The sequence below is a fragment of the Gobius niger genome, assembly GCF_951799975.1.
Source record: "Gobius niger genome assembly, chromosome: 21".
Lineage (NCBI taxonomy): Eukaryota > Metazoa > Chordata > Actinopteri > Gobiiformes > Gobiidae > Gobius > Gobius niger.
This window is the reverse complement of record NC_136872.1, coordinates 4,809,755-4,827,472: the sequence shown is the minus strand read 5'-3', so window position 1 is coordinate 4,827,472 and position 17,718 is coordinate 4,809,755. Positions and strand designations below refer to the sequence as shown.

At 40.9% G+C, this 17,718-nt stretch overlaps 1 protein-coding gene across 3 annotated transcripts in view; it reads left to right on the top strand.

Annotated features, from left to right (window-relative positions):
* The window catches only part of dock11 (dedicator of cytokinesis 11), a 46,687-nt gene that overhangs the window by 10,680 nt on the left and 18,289 nt on the right, over positions 1–17,718 (top strand). For all 3 annotated transcript variants that reach the window (XM_079579552.1, XM_079579551.1, XM_079579553.1), the window contains exons 6-27: positions 698–793; positions 1,953–2,087; positions 2,821–3,001; positions 5,016–5,095; positions 6,287–6,370; positions 6,448–6,588; positions 8,362–8,622; positions 10,118–10,240; positions 10,320–10,402; positions 10,835–10,957; positions 11,049–11,125; positions 11,625–11,809; positions 11,945–12,010; positions 13,440–13,532; positions 14,429–14,552; positions 14,624–14,736; positions 14,799–14,882; positions 14,956–15,045; positions 15,377–15,498; positions 15,583–15,652; positions 16,246–16,368; positions 16,572–16,643. In XM_079579552.1, coding sequence (XP_079435678.1) covers positions 698–793; positions 1,953–2,087; positions 2,821–3,001; positions 5,016–5,095; positions 6,287–6,370; positions 6,448–6,588; positions 8,362–8,622; positions 10,118–10,240; positions 10,320–10,402; positions 10,835–10,957; positions 11,049–11,125; positions 11,625–11,809; positions 11,945–12,010; positions 13,440–13,532; positions 14,429–14,552; positions 14,624–14,736; positions 14,799–14,882; positions 14,956–15,045; positions 15,377–15,498; positions 15,583–15,652; positions 16,246–16,368; positions 16,572–16,643 — 2,526 coding nt within the window. The remainder of the gene's footprint in view (positions 1–697; positions 794–1,952; positions 2,088–2,820; positions 3,002–5,015; positions 5,096–6,286; positions 6,371–6,447; positions 6,589–8,361; positions 8,623–10,117; positions 10,241–10,319; positions 10,403–10,834; positions 10,958–11,048; positions 11,126–11,624; positions 11,810–11,944; positions 12,011–13,439; positions 13,533–14,428; positions 14,553–14,623; positions 14,737–14,798; positions 14,883–14,955; positions 15,046–15,376; positions 15,499–15,582; positions 15,653–16,245; positions 16,369–16,571; positions 16,644–17,718) is intronic.

Here is a 17,718-nt window from a genome sequence, read left to right as displayed (position 1 = left end):
AGTGGGGTTGAAGAACTTACGCTAGCGCTCCTTCTTGCACTGTGGATGTCTCAGTCTGCCACTGAAAGAGCTGCTCAGCTCCTCTAAAGTCCTGTGCAGTGGTTGGGAGGTGATTCACAGAATCCAGGGGGCAGCCCGGGACGGAGTTGGCCCTCATGACCAGCTTGTCCAGTCCGTTCTTGTCCCACTCTGTGCTGCCTGGGGCCCAGCACACGGCTGCGTAATGTTAGATAAAAAAAAAACCTAAAAAAATACTCTATACTACTACTGGTGCAAAAAAAATGGATACAATGGAAATACTGTTGGTGCAAAAAATGGATATTTAGATGCCAAGTTTGATTATTCATTTATCAATCAGATAGAGGTTGACCGATATTTCAGGGCGATATTTGAGGATTTTACGACGTCGGCTATTGGCCGATCTAGCAACGATAAGTCGGCCAAAAATATCGGCTGAGCATGTCGGCATCGGCCAAAAAAAATCCCCAAAAAACGGCGTCAGCCTTAAAAAAATCCCATATCGGTCGACCTCTACTATCAGAGACAATGGTTTAATTCTGCGTAGTATCAGATACATGTTTAGATACCTGTACGATGATTGAAGTACTGTTAAAGTCCTGTACTGAAAGACCTGAAACTGCTCCTCTGCCCCGCAGGACACAGAAGTGAAGATTAACCTTGTTGTTGATTGTTCCAGGACACGTCCTCTCTGTGCTCCCAGAGAGGAGGCGTCATGAAGCAGGGCTGGCTGCAGAAGGCCAACATTAACAGCAGCCTGTCTGTCTCCATGAGGGTGAGTCAGCAACAGCTACAACACTGTTTACATCCCAACCGCACACATGTTTTACCCTGCTGACATGAGGGCTGAAGGATCTGGCCAAAAATCTATAGTGAGATTTTTAAAAATCAACATTGTGATTTTGACTTTAACCATTAATAACTTTTTGTTGCATATAACTAAACTATAGCCTACACTGAAACAATGAAATATTTACAACTGACTTATTAAAGTATTACTTACTATTAAGGCCATTAATCATATGAAATCTAATTCAAAATAGTTTACATGTCCATTTACATAATTTGCAATAAGCTTGTACCATTGACAGTATATTTATATACTGCCATTATATACTCCCAGACTTATACTGAATTATTTTTTTGTCCATCCATCCATCCATCCATCCATAATCCAGAAAAATTGATTATTTTTTTGTAAATAGCGTAAATAATTTCTTGTTATTTGCTCTTGTGATTGTGCGACAAGTTCTTATCTTTATCCAAAATATTCCCAAACACAAGCCTCTTAAACTGAGCCGCAAACGACTCTTTACTCTTTACAAGCAGGACTGCTCAGCTTCATCTCTGTGGAGGCAGAGTCGTGTGAATCTGTGAGGGAGTTTCTTTCATCAGTGCATCAGAGCGTGTAGCAGCGAGGGAATGGAGCGATTAGCGCTGCGGCTAACGCAATGCTAACGGAGAAGAAAGCAACAGTCCTTCACAGGGGCTGCATCATCAACACTGATATTTTCACAGGACATTCATGATCTATCGTGCACCTTAACTAGACTGAGAAATAAACAAAAGCGCGCGGCGGAGCGGACGTTGCCGCCGTATCTCGCCATGTCTCGCCATAGTATCTTGCCATATCTCGCCGCTCCATTCACTTCCATGGGCCGCCTTGTGTAATATATAATATATAATTGCAAATGCAATTGATCTTTCAGCCCTAGCTGACGTACAACAAATCAGTTCTACCATCAAACGCTCCTCTCACTCATCAAGAAGTGTGTTATATCAGACTGAAGATAAAAAGTTACTCCATTTAAAACCTGGGCTCTGTCAGTGAGTGAATTGTGACAAAAGATTCAGATTTATTTCATGTCTTAGAATAACACAGACTTAATGATTGTTCCTTTGTCACCAATTCCCCCTTTGCTGTTGCTCTGCAGGTGTTCAAAAGGCGATACTTTTACCTGTCCCAGCTCCCCGACGGCTCCTACATCCTCAACTCTTACAAAGATGAGAAGAACTGCAAGGAAACCAAAGGCTCCATCTACCTGGACTCGTGCATCGACGTGATTCAGGTCAGTCTGCCTCACTTTGAAAATCACCAAACAAGTCCTTTGCTCAGCCTCTGTTGCCTCTGGTGCTGAGGCGCATGTCCTGGATTCCAGTGAAGGAGGGGGTTCATTCAGAACAGATTTGCCAGGGCCCGCTGTGAGCTCATGGCACACACTAGTACCTACTTTAAGAATGTGCTCACTGCTTTTACTGGCAGGGACAATTAAGATGAACAAAACTAATTTAAAGATAGACACCACTACCTTTCATAACAGGCTCCTTACAAAAAAGAAAGAGATCGTAAATGGGCTTATGTGAGTGAACTTATCCATGGTAAGGTCATCTAATTAAAGAGGACATTTTCCAGTTAATACAAAGTTTGATAGGATTATGAGCCTTTCTGGAGCATTTCTTCTTGATTAATTTCTTACTTTAAAGGATTTAGAAAAGTTAGCAACATGACATCCTCGATTTGTCCTTGAGTTTGGTGTTTTTAATTATATTCTGTACAATTTTATGACTTTTTATTTTACCTTTAACCATGATATAACGTTACTTCCTCATCAAAAACCAACAAGCACCTTGTATAATTTATGCAGAAAGAGTAAACCTACATTCTTGGTGTGTCTCCTACTCATATTTTTCAAGTCCTGAAATGAAGGTGTTCATTTCAGCCCCCAAAGAACCTTTACTTAAGAGAAAAGCTGTACCATCACATGTTATGAAATAGCCATTTCCTCTTTTCTTCCAATGTAGAGTCCTAAGATGCGGCGCAACTGCTTTGAGCTGAAGATGCAGGAGCGCTACAGTCACTACCTGGCCGCGGACAGCGAGGCGGAGATGGAGGAGTGGGTGATCACGCTGAAGCAGGCTCTGAGCAGCAGCGAGGTGGGACTGGAGCGCAGGAACGGAGCCGATTCTGGGGACTGTGCTCTGGGTGAGTGTCTAAACCCGCCACATCCACTTTCTGAGATAATCCACTCTCTAGGTAATGTTACTGGAACTAAACACGGTGAGGCGGCGTCAGTTTCATGCAGATAAAATCTGGAACAGTCTTCATGAGGATGTGAGACAGGCCTCAAATCCAGGCTAAAAACAGCTTTTATGTTGATGTTTTATTGATTTTATCTGCTTTCTTGTAATTTTATGCAATTTATGCACTTTGAATTGCCTTGTGTATGAATTGTGCTCTGCAAATCAACTTGCCTTACTGTAAAAATAGTGAGCTTACAGGAGCACAACTGGAGGGAAGTCCACCGTGATCAATTCTAAGCCAACTCTAGGTTATGACAGTTTAATGTGATATCAACAAAATATTCTGCCAAAGAGCTCCATATTTTTATTAAATGTCCAGTTCTACCATTCAAACAAACTATGGATTTGACCAGAAACATTGTAAATGATCTTTTACACCTGTTGGATAAGCTTCATGGATTGAGCATTTATTTAGCTAGAATAGGGACAGCTGTGGCTACAGTAGTCGCTTACCACCACCGAGCATGGAGTGAATGAATAATTCAGTGTAAAGTGTCTTTGAGTGTCTAGAAAAGTGCTACTTTATGCATTGTTATTGTTATTTCTATGATATTGGCCCTCATTTATCAAACTTGCATATGGTGAAATCAGAGCGTATGTGGGGTGTACGAAAAATTACCATCTCTTTTATCAATCTGAGCGCAAAGTACACCTGGCGTACGGTGCGCTCAAATCCTACACCAAGTCAGGAGGTGGTGTCGGCTACATGATACAACAATTTTCACTTACACCGGACGGGTTTGTAAAGTCCGAGTTTGATCGGCGCGCGCAGGTTCTGCTGATCGCACGCTCTCCTCTTGTCGATCAGGGGAATGGTCGAAGCTTGTCTCGTCGTAGGGCTGTCTTCAGTCCTGACGGGTTGGTTAGGTTCCGCTCGACATTCAGCTCTCCGCGCACCTGTTTCCTCCCGGAGGAAAGCTCGGAGAGACGCGTAGTTCTGCCCTCGGCTCCAGCGCTGAGTGCACGGAGCTGACAGCAGCTTTTCGCTGGTTCAGATCATGGTCCAGAGTCTGCTCGGGCTGCAGACTGCCTTTTCGTTTTACCACACACTATTTTTTTTTAATGTGGTCAAATTGTATCCCCTTCTTTATATTGGCTATTTAGGCCTACAGCTTGTTTAATGATTATTATTAGCATATTTCTTTTCCCCCTCTTTTTTTATTTAGTAAATATGATCTTGGATTGGCTATAAGGTTTAATGTGGGTTACTGACAGATTCTCTCATTTTCCTCATGCGCAAAATATCATATTTGTTGTGTTAAAAACAACTCTTTATCATTTCCTGGTTTTGCCGTGTTTCGTGCGTGTCTGCCGTAAAACCTGTGGGTGAAGCCTCCTGATTATGAATGTTTTTGGGCGTTTCATTCAATGACACTAGGATTTCTCCGTGGCATTTACCATGAGCTGCTTTTGCGTACGGAAAGATCTGAGCGGAAAGCACAGGTTCATAAATGACACGCGCACTCTGGTGTATATCGCAGCTGCACTCATGTTGAATTCTTCAACTTTTCCCATGGTCAGCTTAGTAGCCATTGACAACAGCTTCTGACCAGAGAGGTCTATATATTGTCCTTTAGAGAAATGGAATAGTCTAAGATGCTGATACAAGCCCAGGTTCGTGTCCAACAAGACAACAGTTATTTGTGGGAGTTAAATCTGTAAAGCACTTTGTGTTACATGAAATGTATGAAAAGTGCTATATATATAAAAAAAGATTGATTGATTGAACAGGGCATGTAAAGCTCACACAATGAGTCAGCAGAAAAACCAATGGCCGTGGTTTGATGGTAAAAGCTGAAGCTAATCAGGAGGACAGTCCATAAATAGCCTCCAGGGAGGCATCAGTGACTGATGCTGCTGTGACTGATTTGCTCTTGGTCCATTTCTCAATGAACCTGTGTCCTGGCTCTTCTCAGATGACGACACCAGCAGCCAGGGCAAAGGCGAGGGGCTTCTGCAGAACCTGGGGAGGAGCCTACACCCAGAACTCATGAAGGTACAGCAGCACAACACAAACATCCGGAGTGTTGCTAAACACAGGATGCATTACTGTAGTTTTAACTACTTTTAAGATAAGATAAGATAAACCTTTATTGATCTCACAAAGGAGAAATTCACTTGTACACTTTTTTACTAATATTGCCATTGTCGCACTGCACTGTGACTGAAGCTTGATATTTAGTCCATCAAGAGTGGCAATAGTGCATTGGTCCAAGCTTTATTTGGAAATTTGAAGGTAACCGTTGACACCCCTGATTAAAAAGGGAGTTTATTAGGCTGAACATGTTTTTCTTAATTTACTGTTATTTATTCTTGTCCTTGAAGACATTCACAGTTTGTATCTTATGTAAAACATCATGTCAAGTTGTTAATGATTTAATTCCCCCTGTTGTAGCCTACTGTATTCTATCAGTAAGCTTTTTGAAAATGAACGGTGCAAATAAAGCTGCTTTGACTTGACTCTTACATTCTGTTTATCACTGTGAGTGGTGACAACCTGAGCCTATACAAAGTAGGTACATTTTCATAAACAAAAACTCCAGGAAGCATTGCTGATACTCTGCCTATCATTGGCTTTACAGTTACACTATCTCCAAATACTCCTCTTCCTTCTGGCGATGTCGTTTCCTGCGGCTGCACAGCGGAGTGTGCCCCGTGAGGCCGTGTTGCTTTAATGTGTGTAAATTGTGCGTTCCACACAGAGACCAAAGCGCTGTGTGATGCTGCCGCTCTGCTCTTTGCCCGGGGCCTCTCAGACTCAGACTGTAGTGAGAGGGAAACCTGTGGAGAGCCGTGCACTCGTCTTTGACCTGAGGGTTTGATGAGTGTGTCTGCGGCCTCATGTTCTCTCAGTCTGGACCCTTTGTTTTCACTCTCTTTGTGTGGCTTTAGATGGTTTTCAGTATTTTATATATTTTAAGCTTGTCTTCCATGTAAGTACGTATTAGTTTTAGGATGGAAATAGCTTTGTATCTAATGATAATGAGGATTAGTCAGTTCACCATGTCCTCTTTCCATGTTATTACTGAAATAACCATGTTTTTAGGAACCACTGTTTTCACATTTCTCCATTGTGAGATCAGTACATTTCTATCTTATCTTATTACTGTGCTGTAAAGCAAAATCCTTCTGTATTTATGAAATTTAAATCTGATGAATACGTGCTTTTTGTGTCCTGTGTTTTCAGTACGCCAGGGAGACAGACCAGCTCAATAAGATCAACCGGAATGAAGGCAGACAGAAGCTGTTCTCGCTAGACCCCGAGACACAGGTAAAGGACTCCAGCCTCTGCACTCCAATCCTGTCTCATTTTCATCTCTCATCTTGAATGTCTCCTTCCTGGTTCAGAGGCTGGATTTCTCGGGTATTGAACCGGACGTGAAGCCTTTCGAGGAGCGTTTCGGTCGCCGCATCATGGCCAGCTGTCACGACCTGACCTTCAGTCTTCAGGGCTGTGTCAGTGAGAAGGGAGACGGCGTCCTTACCAACGTATGTATTCTGCTCTTTCAATCACTAGCAGTAACAAAGATCAGTATTACAGAAACTATACATAACAATCATCTGAGAGTTACATATTTTTGTCAAACAAGGCTTAAAACAAAATCATATGGTAACTTAACAATATTGCAAAAGTGAAGATGCAGTTATACCTTCCTGATCTGATTTAGGTCCAATTTAGTCTTGTTTTGGTCCTGATATAGTATTTTTGTCTTCCTTTGAGACACAATTGGATAAAAAAATGTTTGCTCTTTTGTTAAATGTAAGTCCCGTTGTTTTGGAATGGAACGCACTGTGTAGCATTGGTTTAGTAAAATAAATTCTCACAAAATTCAGTTGCAGTTTGTGTAGATGCATAGTTTCGTAGTTGTTGCCTGGTCTGTTATTTGCAACCATTCCAGTTGTGATATCGACTGAGTTTAATGTAGCTTTTAGTGGGTAGAGAGGGGTTATGTTTTGTGTAAATGTACTTTAAAGGCCGCCTGCGAATTGGCCATGAAAGAAAATATATATCTTTGTCTTCTTTCTAACGCAGTACATTAGATTGTATCATAGTTTGTATTTGTGTTTTGGCAAAGTTTTCAGCAATCAAAGCCAAGGTGATGGACATATACACGGCCATAGCGACTACAGCTGGAAATACTAGAAAGAAAAGGAGAAGCATGAATTTTTCAGCCAGTTTAGTCACAGCACTCTGCCTTTCCCTGTGTTCAGTCGCCCCAGATATTACACCTTCATTATTCATGTCTGAAGGGCAAAGTTTAACAGTCCAGCATCGTGCAAGATTTTGTCTGCAAGATAATATTAGAATTGTTTCTTTGTTAGATATCAAGTACATTGTTGGTCAGTGACAAGAACCCACAAGAAAACAAACCTGCTGAAGAAAAAGGAAAAGGAGAAAGAATTGTAGAAAGAGATGTAAGGATTCTTACACATTTATGTAATTTATAGCTAAGTCAGTTCCCTTTTTGAGCAACGATTAATCAAAGACATTTAGTTGCACATAATTAGCACATTTCTGATGCTTGAAAAATATTGCTTTATTATTGTTAATGAGAAAGTAAGAAAAAATGTCCCACTCCTAGTTCAGGCCAAGTCAATTGTAAAGTCAGAAATCGAAAGTAAACTTTTGCCAGTGTCTGAGTAAAATTCACCGGAGTCTTATTATGAAGAAAGCGTTTTTGCTTTATGACTCAGCACCTTCTCTCCCTTCTTTGTCAGAGTGCTTTTTTTAATCGTAAAATCTCATCTTCGACTTGTCGCTGCTGCTGGTGCTTAGACAATGAACAGAACTGATTGTGGTCTCATTCCTGTGGTCAGGAAGTTACATCCATCACTCTGGAAAATCTCGCCGTCACTGCATTTTGAATTTTTTATGGACATGCTTTGATATAGAAAACATCCTGAACAAAGCAGTACAACGTGCACATTGTTGCACTGCAGAGACGTGCCTTTGATTTAGGACCCAGCTGGTGAAGAGCAAGCGCCTGGCGTTTGCATTTAAGACATCTGTTGAACTTGCACAACTTGGTTTTGGACGCTCAACAATTGGGGATGCAAAGTAAATGTATATTAAGCCTAATGTGTCAAGAAATGGACATTTGAGGGTTTTAGTTTGTTACCTTTAGTGAATCAATGTAGATGATATAAAGTCCCATGAAAAGAACAACATAATCTGTCTTCATTGAGTCTGTAATCTATTGAGACGTTACCACAAAGTAATAAATATGTGAGTACTCCTTTAACCGCTTGTATCGCTTGCAGGTGGAGCCCTTCTTCATCACCCTGGCCCTGTTCGACGTGTCTAAAAACTGTAAGATCTCGGCGGACTTCCACGTGGACCTGAACCCAGCGGCTGTGAGGGAGATGCTGAGCGAGACCTCGGGTCAGCTCTCTCCTTCGTCCGACTCTTCAGATGCAGGAGGAGGGGGAGGGGCCATGGTGAACGGCGGAGACGCGGGGCGAGGGAACGGGCTGCCGGTGCTTCAGAGGGTGGCTGAGGCTGCTCTGCGATTCCCCACACAGGTACAGCTACAGGCACAGGCACGCTCACGACCGTGTTTGTGAGAGCCTATCTGATGGAGGAAATGAGAGGAGCTTGGAGGAGAGATAACTAGTTTGGGAGAGAAGGCGATTCCCAGAGCTCTGTGAACATGTCTGGATTGTACAAGACTCTCATTGTTTAACAGAACTGAATCAAGCTCGGAGTGCCATGTTATTGGTGTGGTTTTGAAAGTTCCTTCTCTAAAATGACCTCATAGGACTGTTATAAATGATTGGCATATTTCAAGATGAAAACTGTTCTAAAGTGTTTTAAAACCTTGATTGGGTTAATTATTTCCATAAGTCTAGTAACAATAATGGGAAATGGTTTTGTTTTTTAAAAGGACTCACTTCAAAAAAAGAAATAAATAAAATGCTTTTTAGTCACGTTCAGAGGTCGCCTTAACATTTGCCTTCTATTTCATTTCAGTAATGTTATTTGCCAGATTGCTAATGCTGTTGGCTCAGTGTTATTTGGCTTTTTGATCTCTTTCCTGCTGTTCTTTGTCCTTGTTTTGGATTTAATGCAAACACTTGGAATACTTTTCTTTGCAGTTTTTGTTGACAGTATATTTTGAAAGCTGCTACATGTTTATTGGAGCTTTAGGCACGAGTGATGCGGACAAATCTGTCGTAGAAGCTGCCACGCTCTTGTTTCAGAATGCCACAGGTCGGCAGATGCTCTGATCATTCTCATGTGTTGAATCATATCCTATTGCACGAGTCGGACTGTTGCGCGGAGCATGTTTCAGAGCGTATGGGAGCACTCAGAGACGCCACGTGCTCGACTCTTCACTCCTACATAGTCCTGGTTTTACCTCTGTCATTAGTGAGCTATTATTGGTCACCATGGCCTCGGGTGTGGCTTCATATCCTCAAAAGGTTTCCTTGGATAGGTTTTGCAAATCTGAAAAGTCATTTTATTGTCCTATACTTTAAACAATTCATGGTTTGTAAATTACTTTTGGACACAATAGTAACAATGAGGTAAATACGGCAAATGAAAATCAGCCTTATAATCTGAGCAAACAAATCGTCTGAACTTGTCCACTGCAGGCTCACAGGGAAGTGAAAGAGCTGCCAGCTCTTAGCAAGAAATGATTTGTGGTTTTTGAGCTCTTGAGAGGGAGGCATTCTGAATATACAAGATTGCTCAATAATGAATGAGGCAAAAGCCCTGCAGTGATATAATATAGATAATATCTCTAAAGATGTTCAAATACCAGCATTTAGTTTTAGCTTCGTCAGTTCTACGCGACACTAGCCTGATCGTCTCGGTAGTTGTATGGCATTGAGCTCTTAGAGATCTGTGAACCTCGACATGTCGACATTATTGAAGTGAAAATACATGTGGTTTTCCGGTGAAGCTGCAGCTGACGGCGGCCACTTCCCCTGCACTTGCCTTGTAAAAACAGCACAACCATCTAACTACGAACTACCGCCGCTCCTCAACCATTTCCTCCTTTTTCTTATTCAGGGAATCTTCTCAGTGACCAACCCCCACGCCGACATCTTCCTGGTGGCGCGTGTGGAAAAAGTGCTTCAGAACGGCATCACCCACTGTGCCGAGCCGTACATCAAGACCTCAGACGTAACCAAGGTCTTTACACGGTTAACTTGCACATAAAGCTAACCGTTAACATCATGATTCATTTTAGCTTTTTTTCGTATCTTCCCAGACTGCTCAGAAGGTGCTGAAGGCTGCCAAGCAGACGTGCCAACGCTTGGGCCAGTACAGGATGCCTTTTGCCTGGGCTGCCAAGTACGACCGCAGCAACATATGACTTATAATAGCACAATCAAAACATATTATTAGAGGCCTATTCGGAATGGTATTATTATTGGTGTTTCCTTGTTGGGAAAAAAGCACAAAAAAATGCCACAAAAAATGATAAGAAAACAAGGATGTAAACGTGACAAAAATGTGACAAAAATGTGACAAAAACCCAACAAAAAAATGACAAAAATTCAACAAAAAGTGACCAAAAAAACATACAAAAGGTGACACAACACAGCAACAATGCGAGGGAAAAGATCAGTTTTGTCGGTCTTAGCTTTCAAATGAGGTGTTACACAGGCCTATATAATGGCCAAAGAGGACGGAATGCATTTGGTTTAGGCGGGTGGTAAGAGGTTAACAAAACATGAATAACGTTAGGAGAACCTTTTTTATCGGGGTCTTATGTGATTCCAGGCAGGTGTTCAAAGACGCTCAGGGCAGTTTGGACATGGATGGGAAGTTCTCTCCTCTGTACCGCCAGGACAGCAGCAAAATCTCCTCTGAAGACATGGTGAAGCTGCTGGCCGACATCCGAAAGTGGGTCGCTCGAGCAGCTCTCTCTAAAGCTTTTTTGGCACACGCGGCAGAAATCGCATTTATGTTTTAATGGGCTCTCATCCATTTACAGACCAGAGAAAAGCAAGTTTCAGACCATCCCAGGACAACTGAATGTTACGATTGAATGTGTCCCTCCTGACTTCTCAAGTAAGTACAACTCTTAGGATGGTATATGGAAAAATATACTTTCTCTTCCACTGGGACATGGTTTCAGTAGTGTTTTGTTTTATTCACACATGTTTAAATGATCAAACAATGAAAGCCCAGCTAAAACATTCAGGTTTATTAATTAAAGGTCCAGTAAAACCAGTGAATTATTTTCCACTTAAAAGCTGAGGTTTTGCCACATCTTACAAAAGTCATAAGGAATTGTTCATATTGGAAAGTTCATGAAATAAGTTCTACTAGGTTTGTAATTAAACTTTTTCTGAATAGAATTTTAACTCTTTGTTAAAGCCATAGTGCGGATCATTCTAATTTACGTCACAAGAGCAACAAAACTGATGCAAACTCGAAACATACAGCACACTCCAAATTGTCAGAAAGCACAGACAATGCTATTTTGGCAGTGGATTATCAAAGTTGATGAGAGAAGATAATGCATGGCTGCTGCATATCCACACTTCAATTATTCCCAATCCTTCAGATACTGTTACCTCGGCGTACATCCCCGTCAAGCCATTTGAAGACGGCTGTGAGCGCGTGTCTGTGGAAGTGGAGGAGTTTCTTCCTGAAGAGGCCAAATACATCTACCCCTTTACTACCTACAAGAACCAACTGTACGTGTACCCGCTGCAGCTCAAGTACGACAACCAGAAGACATTCACCAAGGTGTGTGACATCATTCATATGCAGCGCTCCTGCCGTTCCAGTGATGGACGCAGTCACTCTCGCTGATTGGGTTCTTGGCTGCGTGCATTGATTTTGTAATGTGGACTTTTCTTCTTTTTTTTTTCTTTCTGACAGGCCAGAAATATAGCTGTGTGTATCCAGTTCAGAGATTCAGATGAAGAAGGAGCAAACCCTTTAAAGGTCAGTTATACGGGGTAAACAAAGATATTACACGATTAACACTAGGCCTAATGATTACAATATTATACCACAGTTGGACCAGTGGATTTTGGAGTGGAGTGGATTTTTTATTTTATTTTTTAAGACAAACAATGAAACTGTTCCAAATTCATTCCTAACTTTGCTAACACATCCCAAGTCTTCACAGGGATGAGTTTATAAGTTTATGAGTTTTATGAGTTCACAACTTTCAGGAAGCAAATCTAAGTTTCAACCAGTCTGCGAGTTATTGCTTTATAACTACATGCACATTGTACAGTTTTTCCCCCCACAAATGTCTACTTTTACAGTGGGATATGCAGTAGTATTGAAGGACAAAACAAATTCCATTCCTCTACATGGATAAAATGATATAAAGGGCTTTAACAAGCAAATCTATTTCATAGTAACCGCATCTAGTCTTTTTTACTTTAATCGGAAAGATACATGTAGTAAACATGAATGAAAGATTAAAAAATGTAATCTTTTCTTTTAAACCATAAAGTAATGAGCAAACAAAATGCAAAAGTAGCGCTAATATTATTTACTTAGACAGGCAGATTTGAAAAGCACAGACAAGCTGCTAATTCCAAGTGGAAGTATAATAATACAGTGCCAATCTCTCCACACATATGGTAAATATTTGTGGCTGGAAAACAGCCTTCAAAGCGAAATGGATTGTTTTGCTTCCCACTTTTTCCAGCAGAACGGCGGAGGGAAACTGAAACGCCAAAACACTGATGCTTCTGATGTAGACAGTTCACAGCGACAGATCTACATTCAAGCATTCACATTATGTCTCAGTGTTAAATGAGCCATGCGCTGTCCGTAGTCTCTGAGGGAGTTTGCTGTGTGCTGACAATAAGCAGCACCTCAGCAGATGGAATCAGCTCAGGGGAAGCTTAGGGAGGTTCAGATCCCACTGGGGGAATTTCTTTAAACCTTTGGAGAAAATCAAGACTTCTGATGATGGTTAACAAACATTTGTGCTGCTGCATGGATTTCTTTTCTTTGTGAAACATTGCCTCTGACAGATAAGACCCTCTCTCCTGTGGCCCTCATCCTGGCTCGGGTTATCCAGCTTCACATCAGACCGCTCATGAATGGTGGCAGTCAAACCAAACCCACCTGGAATCAATGAAATCTGCAACAATGTATCTGTGCTCAAATCTGTGCTCCACCCCCATACCGATTTTGCATGTATATCCAGGTGCACAGGTGTCATAATGTACTTAAACAAGATGGAACTAGGAATATTAGGTCCTTAAAAAAATATGACATGAGTCTCCCATCAACTGACTGTAACTGAGGCCTAAATTATGTGTTTTTTTGGGAATATGCTGTGAATTATTTCTCTGACAAAGCCCACAGATGCTGAACTTGATTGTTGATGGGCTTGCTTTTCTTCCAGTGCATCTACGGAAAGCCAGGAGACTCGCTCTTCAGCAGCAGTGCCAACGCAGCTGTCCTGCACCACAATCAGAGCCCAGAGTTTTATGATGAGGTGAGCTGACTTTCGGTCCTAAACCACAGAATTAAGTGTCAAGTGGAGCTCTTTTTAATCCTACTGTTCTTAGATAGATTGTAACAAACATGTTCTGTAGCAATCACGTTTTGCTTTCTTCCTTCAAATTTGTGCAACCCTTTTAAGATTGTTGGGACATTGGGTAACATTAACTAACATGAGTATTGCCTGTTTTTCTAATCCCAGGCCTAAATCTGCTTTATAATAAACTGGTCAGACAGGGCGAGACCCTAATTGACATGTTTAAGTGGATGAAACAGAGGGGCCTCCATATGTCCCTGATATCAAAGGGATTACCGTGAGACTGCCCTCATTCACCCACATGCTCACAGAATTACCAAGCTTCCTCCCACAATGCACCGAGCTCAGTCTCCACAGGACGAAGAAGAGCTGTTTTCTTACCTGACACATTAACAGACTGACACACTGCTTTGTCATTAACTATTAAGCAACTCGGGGTGGTTTGTGCTGATGTGTTTTTCATGTGTCATTTCCTGCCGGTTTCAGCTCAACCTCAACTGTTTTTGAGCAAATGCTGCCACCTGCTGGACTAAAATACACAGACACGCAAAGCACAAGAAATTCTTTAGTGCTGGGTGGTCGGCTCAGAAGGGACGGCCTGTTGTGATTTTGGATAGGTCTAACACTTGGTTTGTCTGAAAATATGATTAATCCTAGCATTGACCATATACCTATTCCTAAAGCAAATTAGTTTAATAAAATATCAAGCAGACTGTCCCTCCTGAGCTGACTTTATGAGCGTTCTGATTCAGTTTTAAGGTTCTCAAATCAGTGATGTTTAACGCAGAGTAGATGCTGATAGATCCTTGAAGGAAGCCTTGCATTTACAGTATGGTGTTTTATTTATTTTGCAGATCAAGGTTGAATTGCCTGTTCACGTGCATGAAAAACACCACGTCCTCTTCACCTTCTACCACATCAGCTGTGAGTCCAGCAGTAAGACCAGCAGCAAAAAGAGGGAGGGAGTGGAGACGCTAGGTAAGCTTCAGTCATTCATGTATGTCAGTCTAGTATACACATGTAGACTAGCGTCCTGTCTTCTGTTTCAGTGGGGTACTCCTGGATGCCTTTGCTCAGAGACGGAAGGATGAAGTCAGTGGAAGTGCAGTTGCCTGTAGCAGCCTCTCTACCTCCAGGATATCTGTGCCAGGACTCCAGGAAGGTTTGTGTGCATCATTTTCCAGTTTTTATGATACCCATCATGACGTATGACTCCGCTCACAGTCCCAGCCAGACATCAAATGGGTGGAAAATGCCAAAACACTTTTCAAAGTGAGAACTCATGTAGCATCCACCATCTACGCTCAGGTATGACAGCAGTCTGCGTGCACTTTTTTTTTAAATTTGCAAAGCATATAATAATTGTTGTGTTCCCTTTAAGGACCTGCATCTGCATAACTTTTTCCAACACTGCCAGCTGGTCAGGACGACTTCAGAGGGCAGCCCTGCGGATCTGATCAAATACCTAAAGGTGACTAAGACCTACAAGGCTAACTACAACTTGAATGATCAATCATGATTTGCGATGTGTACAATTACTGATCAAATACTGACTCAAATAATGTCCTCTACAAACATCAAAATTTGTATATACATATTATGTATAATATCTCCTAAACCTGCACAGTTTAAACCTTTACAAACATGCTCTGGAACATGTTAGATAGAAATAATAGCTGCTAAACTAATAGAAGAATCATATTACAGAGTCTAGCAGCTGCTCCTCGGGGTGTTCAAAATGAGCACTGTACAATAAGTTGAAGGTACACATTTTTTTATATTTCTGTCCTTTCTGCCCTCAGTGCCTTCATGCAATGGAGACGCATGTGATCATCACCTTCCTGCCCACGGTGCTCATGCAGCTGTTCGAGGTGCTCACCACGGCAACCAAAGAATCTCAGGACACGGCTGTCAACTCTCTGCGGTCAGTGGCTGTCCATGGGGGTAGAGCTGGTGTTTCAATAACTAATACCAACCTCATTACTGTTTTTGTCGTGTCTGTATTCAGAGTAATTATCCATATAGTCTCCAAATGTCACGAGGAAGGAGTGGAACACTACCTACGCTCTTTTGTCAAGGTATGAGCATGTGGCACTGATAAAAACTGCTTTGTAAAGCTCACACAAATTTGCAATACGCATATTTATACATTTTTGAATAAACTCCAATCACAACTTAAAGAGGTAAATACTGCCTTTATTTTTGTGCATTCAGAGCAGAGTGAAGCTGCTTTAAAAAGGCTTCAAACCATTTTTGATAGAAATGATTTGAAGTAGGGGGAGCTTGAGTTCTGATTTCTATTAAAACAAATTCTGTGATGCTGTTTTGACTATAAAAGCTCAAAGAAGCACCAGCTCATCACATCAGTAGATAAAAGGCAAGTGCTTTAAACTTGAACCATGAATGAAACAAAACATACTCTAAGTCCTGGTATGTTTTCATCAGGGAACAACTAAATATTGGATTCAGCAAATTATAGGCCCTATTAAGCAACAATTAATCTTGAAGAAACTAAATCATAGGAATAGAAGTCATGCCAAACTAATAATGCAATACAGTTTTTAACTTAAAAAAAACATCTCTTCTTTTACTTTGTAATTTCCAACATGCCCCAACATGGTTTTGAACTCTACAATTATTATTGTTTTGTCACTTCTCATGTGGTTTTCAGTACGTCTTCATGACCGGCTCTTGTTCAGAGAGCTCGTCCACCACACACGAGGTGTTGGCCACGGCTGTTACTGCTGTGCTGAAGCAAACTGCGGACTTCAACACCAGCAACAAACTTCTAAAGGTCTGCTTTCCCTTGTCTTTTACATACGTACATGTGTTGTAGTACACCGAGTGACCAGCAGGCTGCGCCTCTTACATATACAAATCCTTAGAAGTGCAAACTTCTGTAATAATTACTAGCTTACAAATGTGGTGTTAGATTTATTTACTTTTCATGTGATTGCAAGACTTATTTGCTTAATCCTGAATGTGTTCTTCTTACAGTATTCTTGGTTCTTCTTTGAAACAATGGCTAAATCAATGGCTCAGTATCTGCAAGAGGGAAACCGCATGAAGGTTGGTTAATGACTGATATTTAATATTTAACAAATGACCCACTCTACAATTCATTCATAGCCGCACTCTTCTTGGAAAGGTGTTATTCTTTCATGTTTGTTAACATTTCTATATTAACCCTTGTGTGTACAAAAATGTACACGCCTAAAAACAACCATAAAATCACCATACAGTCAGATTTTTTTCTACTTTTTTTTGCCTAAATCCCTTGAACTACTTGACTTGTCTTTCCAAAACTACCAAACGTGTAATTTAATTTTAACCCTTTAAATGCCAGTTTCATTATGTAAACTTTGAAAAATGCTAAACCAAAAATTATTAAATTAATATTTTCTGAATAATAAACATTAGAGAGCCGGGGCTTTGGTGAATTTTAGAGCCTTGGATGTGTCAAAGTTAGGACCAAAATTGATTTGACTGCATTTGTAGTTTTTCTGTAGTGGGCGATTCTTTATGTCAAAATGTTCTTGGCCCCATTGACTCCATATAAAAGTCCTATATTTTATAATGTCAGCATTTCATTTTGAAGAACAAGAGTCAGATTTGACATTTTTACTGTATTTGTTCAGTCATTTCACTAATTTTCTTCCAAATGAAACCCGGTTATCGCAAATCGAGTGATTTTATGCCGTATTTCAGTGAGATTTAAAAATGGAAGTTTTCAGGGTAAAATCTATTGGAAATGCCTTATTTCCATTATATTCAATAGGAGAAAATACAGTGATTTTATTCATGTGCCAACAATGGGAATGAGGTCCAATCTGATGAAACTCAGTAAAAATGTTCAATTTCACTCCTTTTCTTGCAAATGAAATGCTGACATTGTAAAAGGGGAAGTTTTAAACGGTTCTGGAAGAGCAAAGGAAAACGTGTGTTTATAATGGAAGTCAATGGGGCTGTTCCAGCCTCTGCCATTTTCACATAAAGAATCGTCCACTACAGAAAAACTGCTAATCCAGTCAAATCTATATTGTTCCTAACTTTGACACGAGGCTCTAAACACCACCAAAGCCTCAGCTCTCTACATTTAAATTTTATTATTCAAAATATAATCCTACTTTTGTGTTTTGGTGTA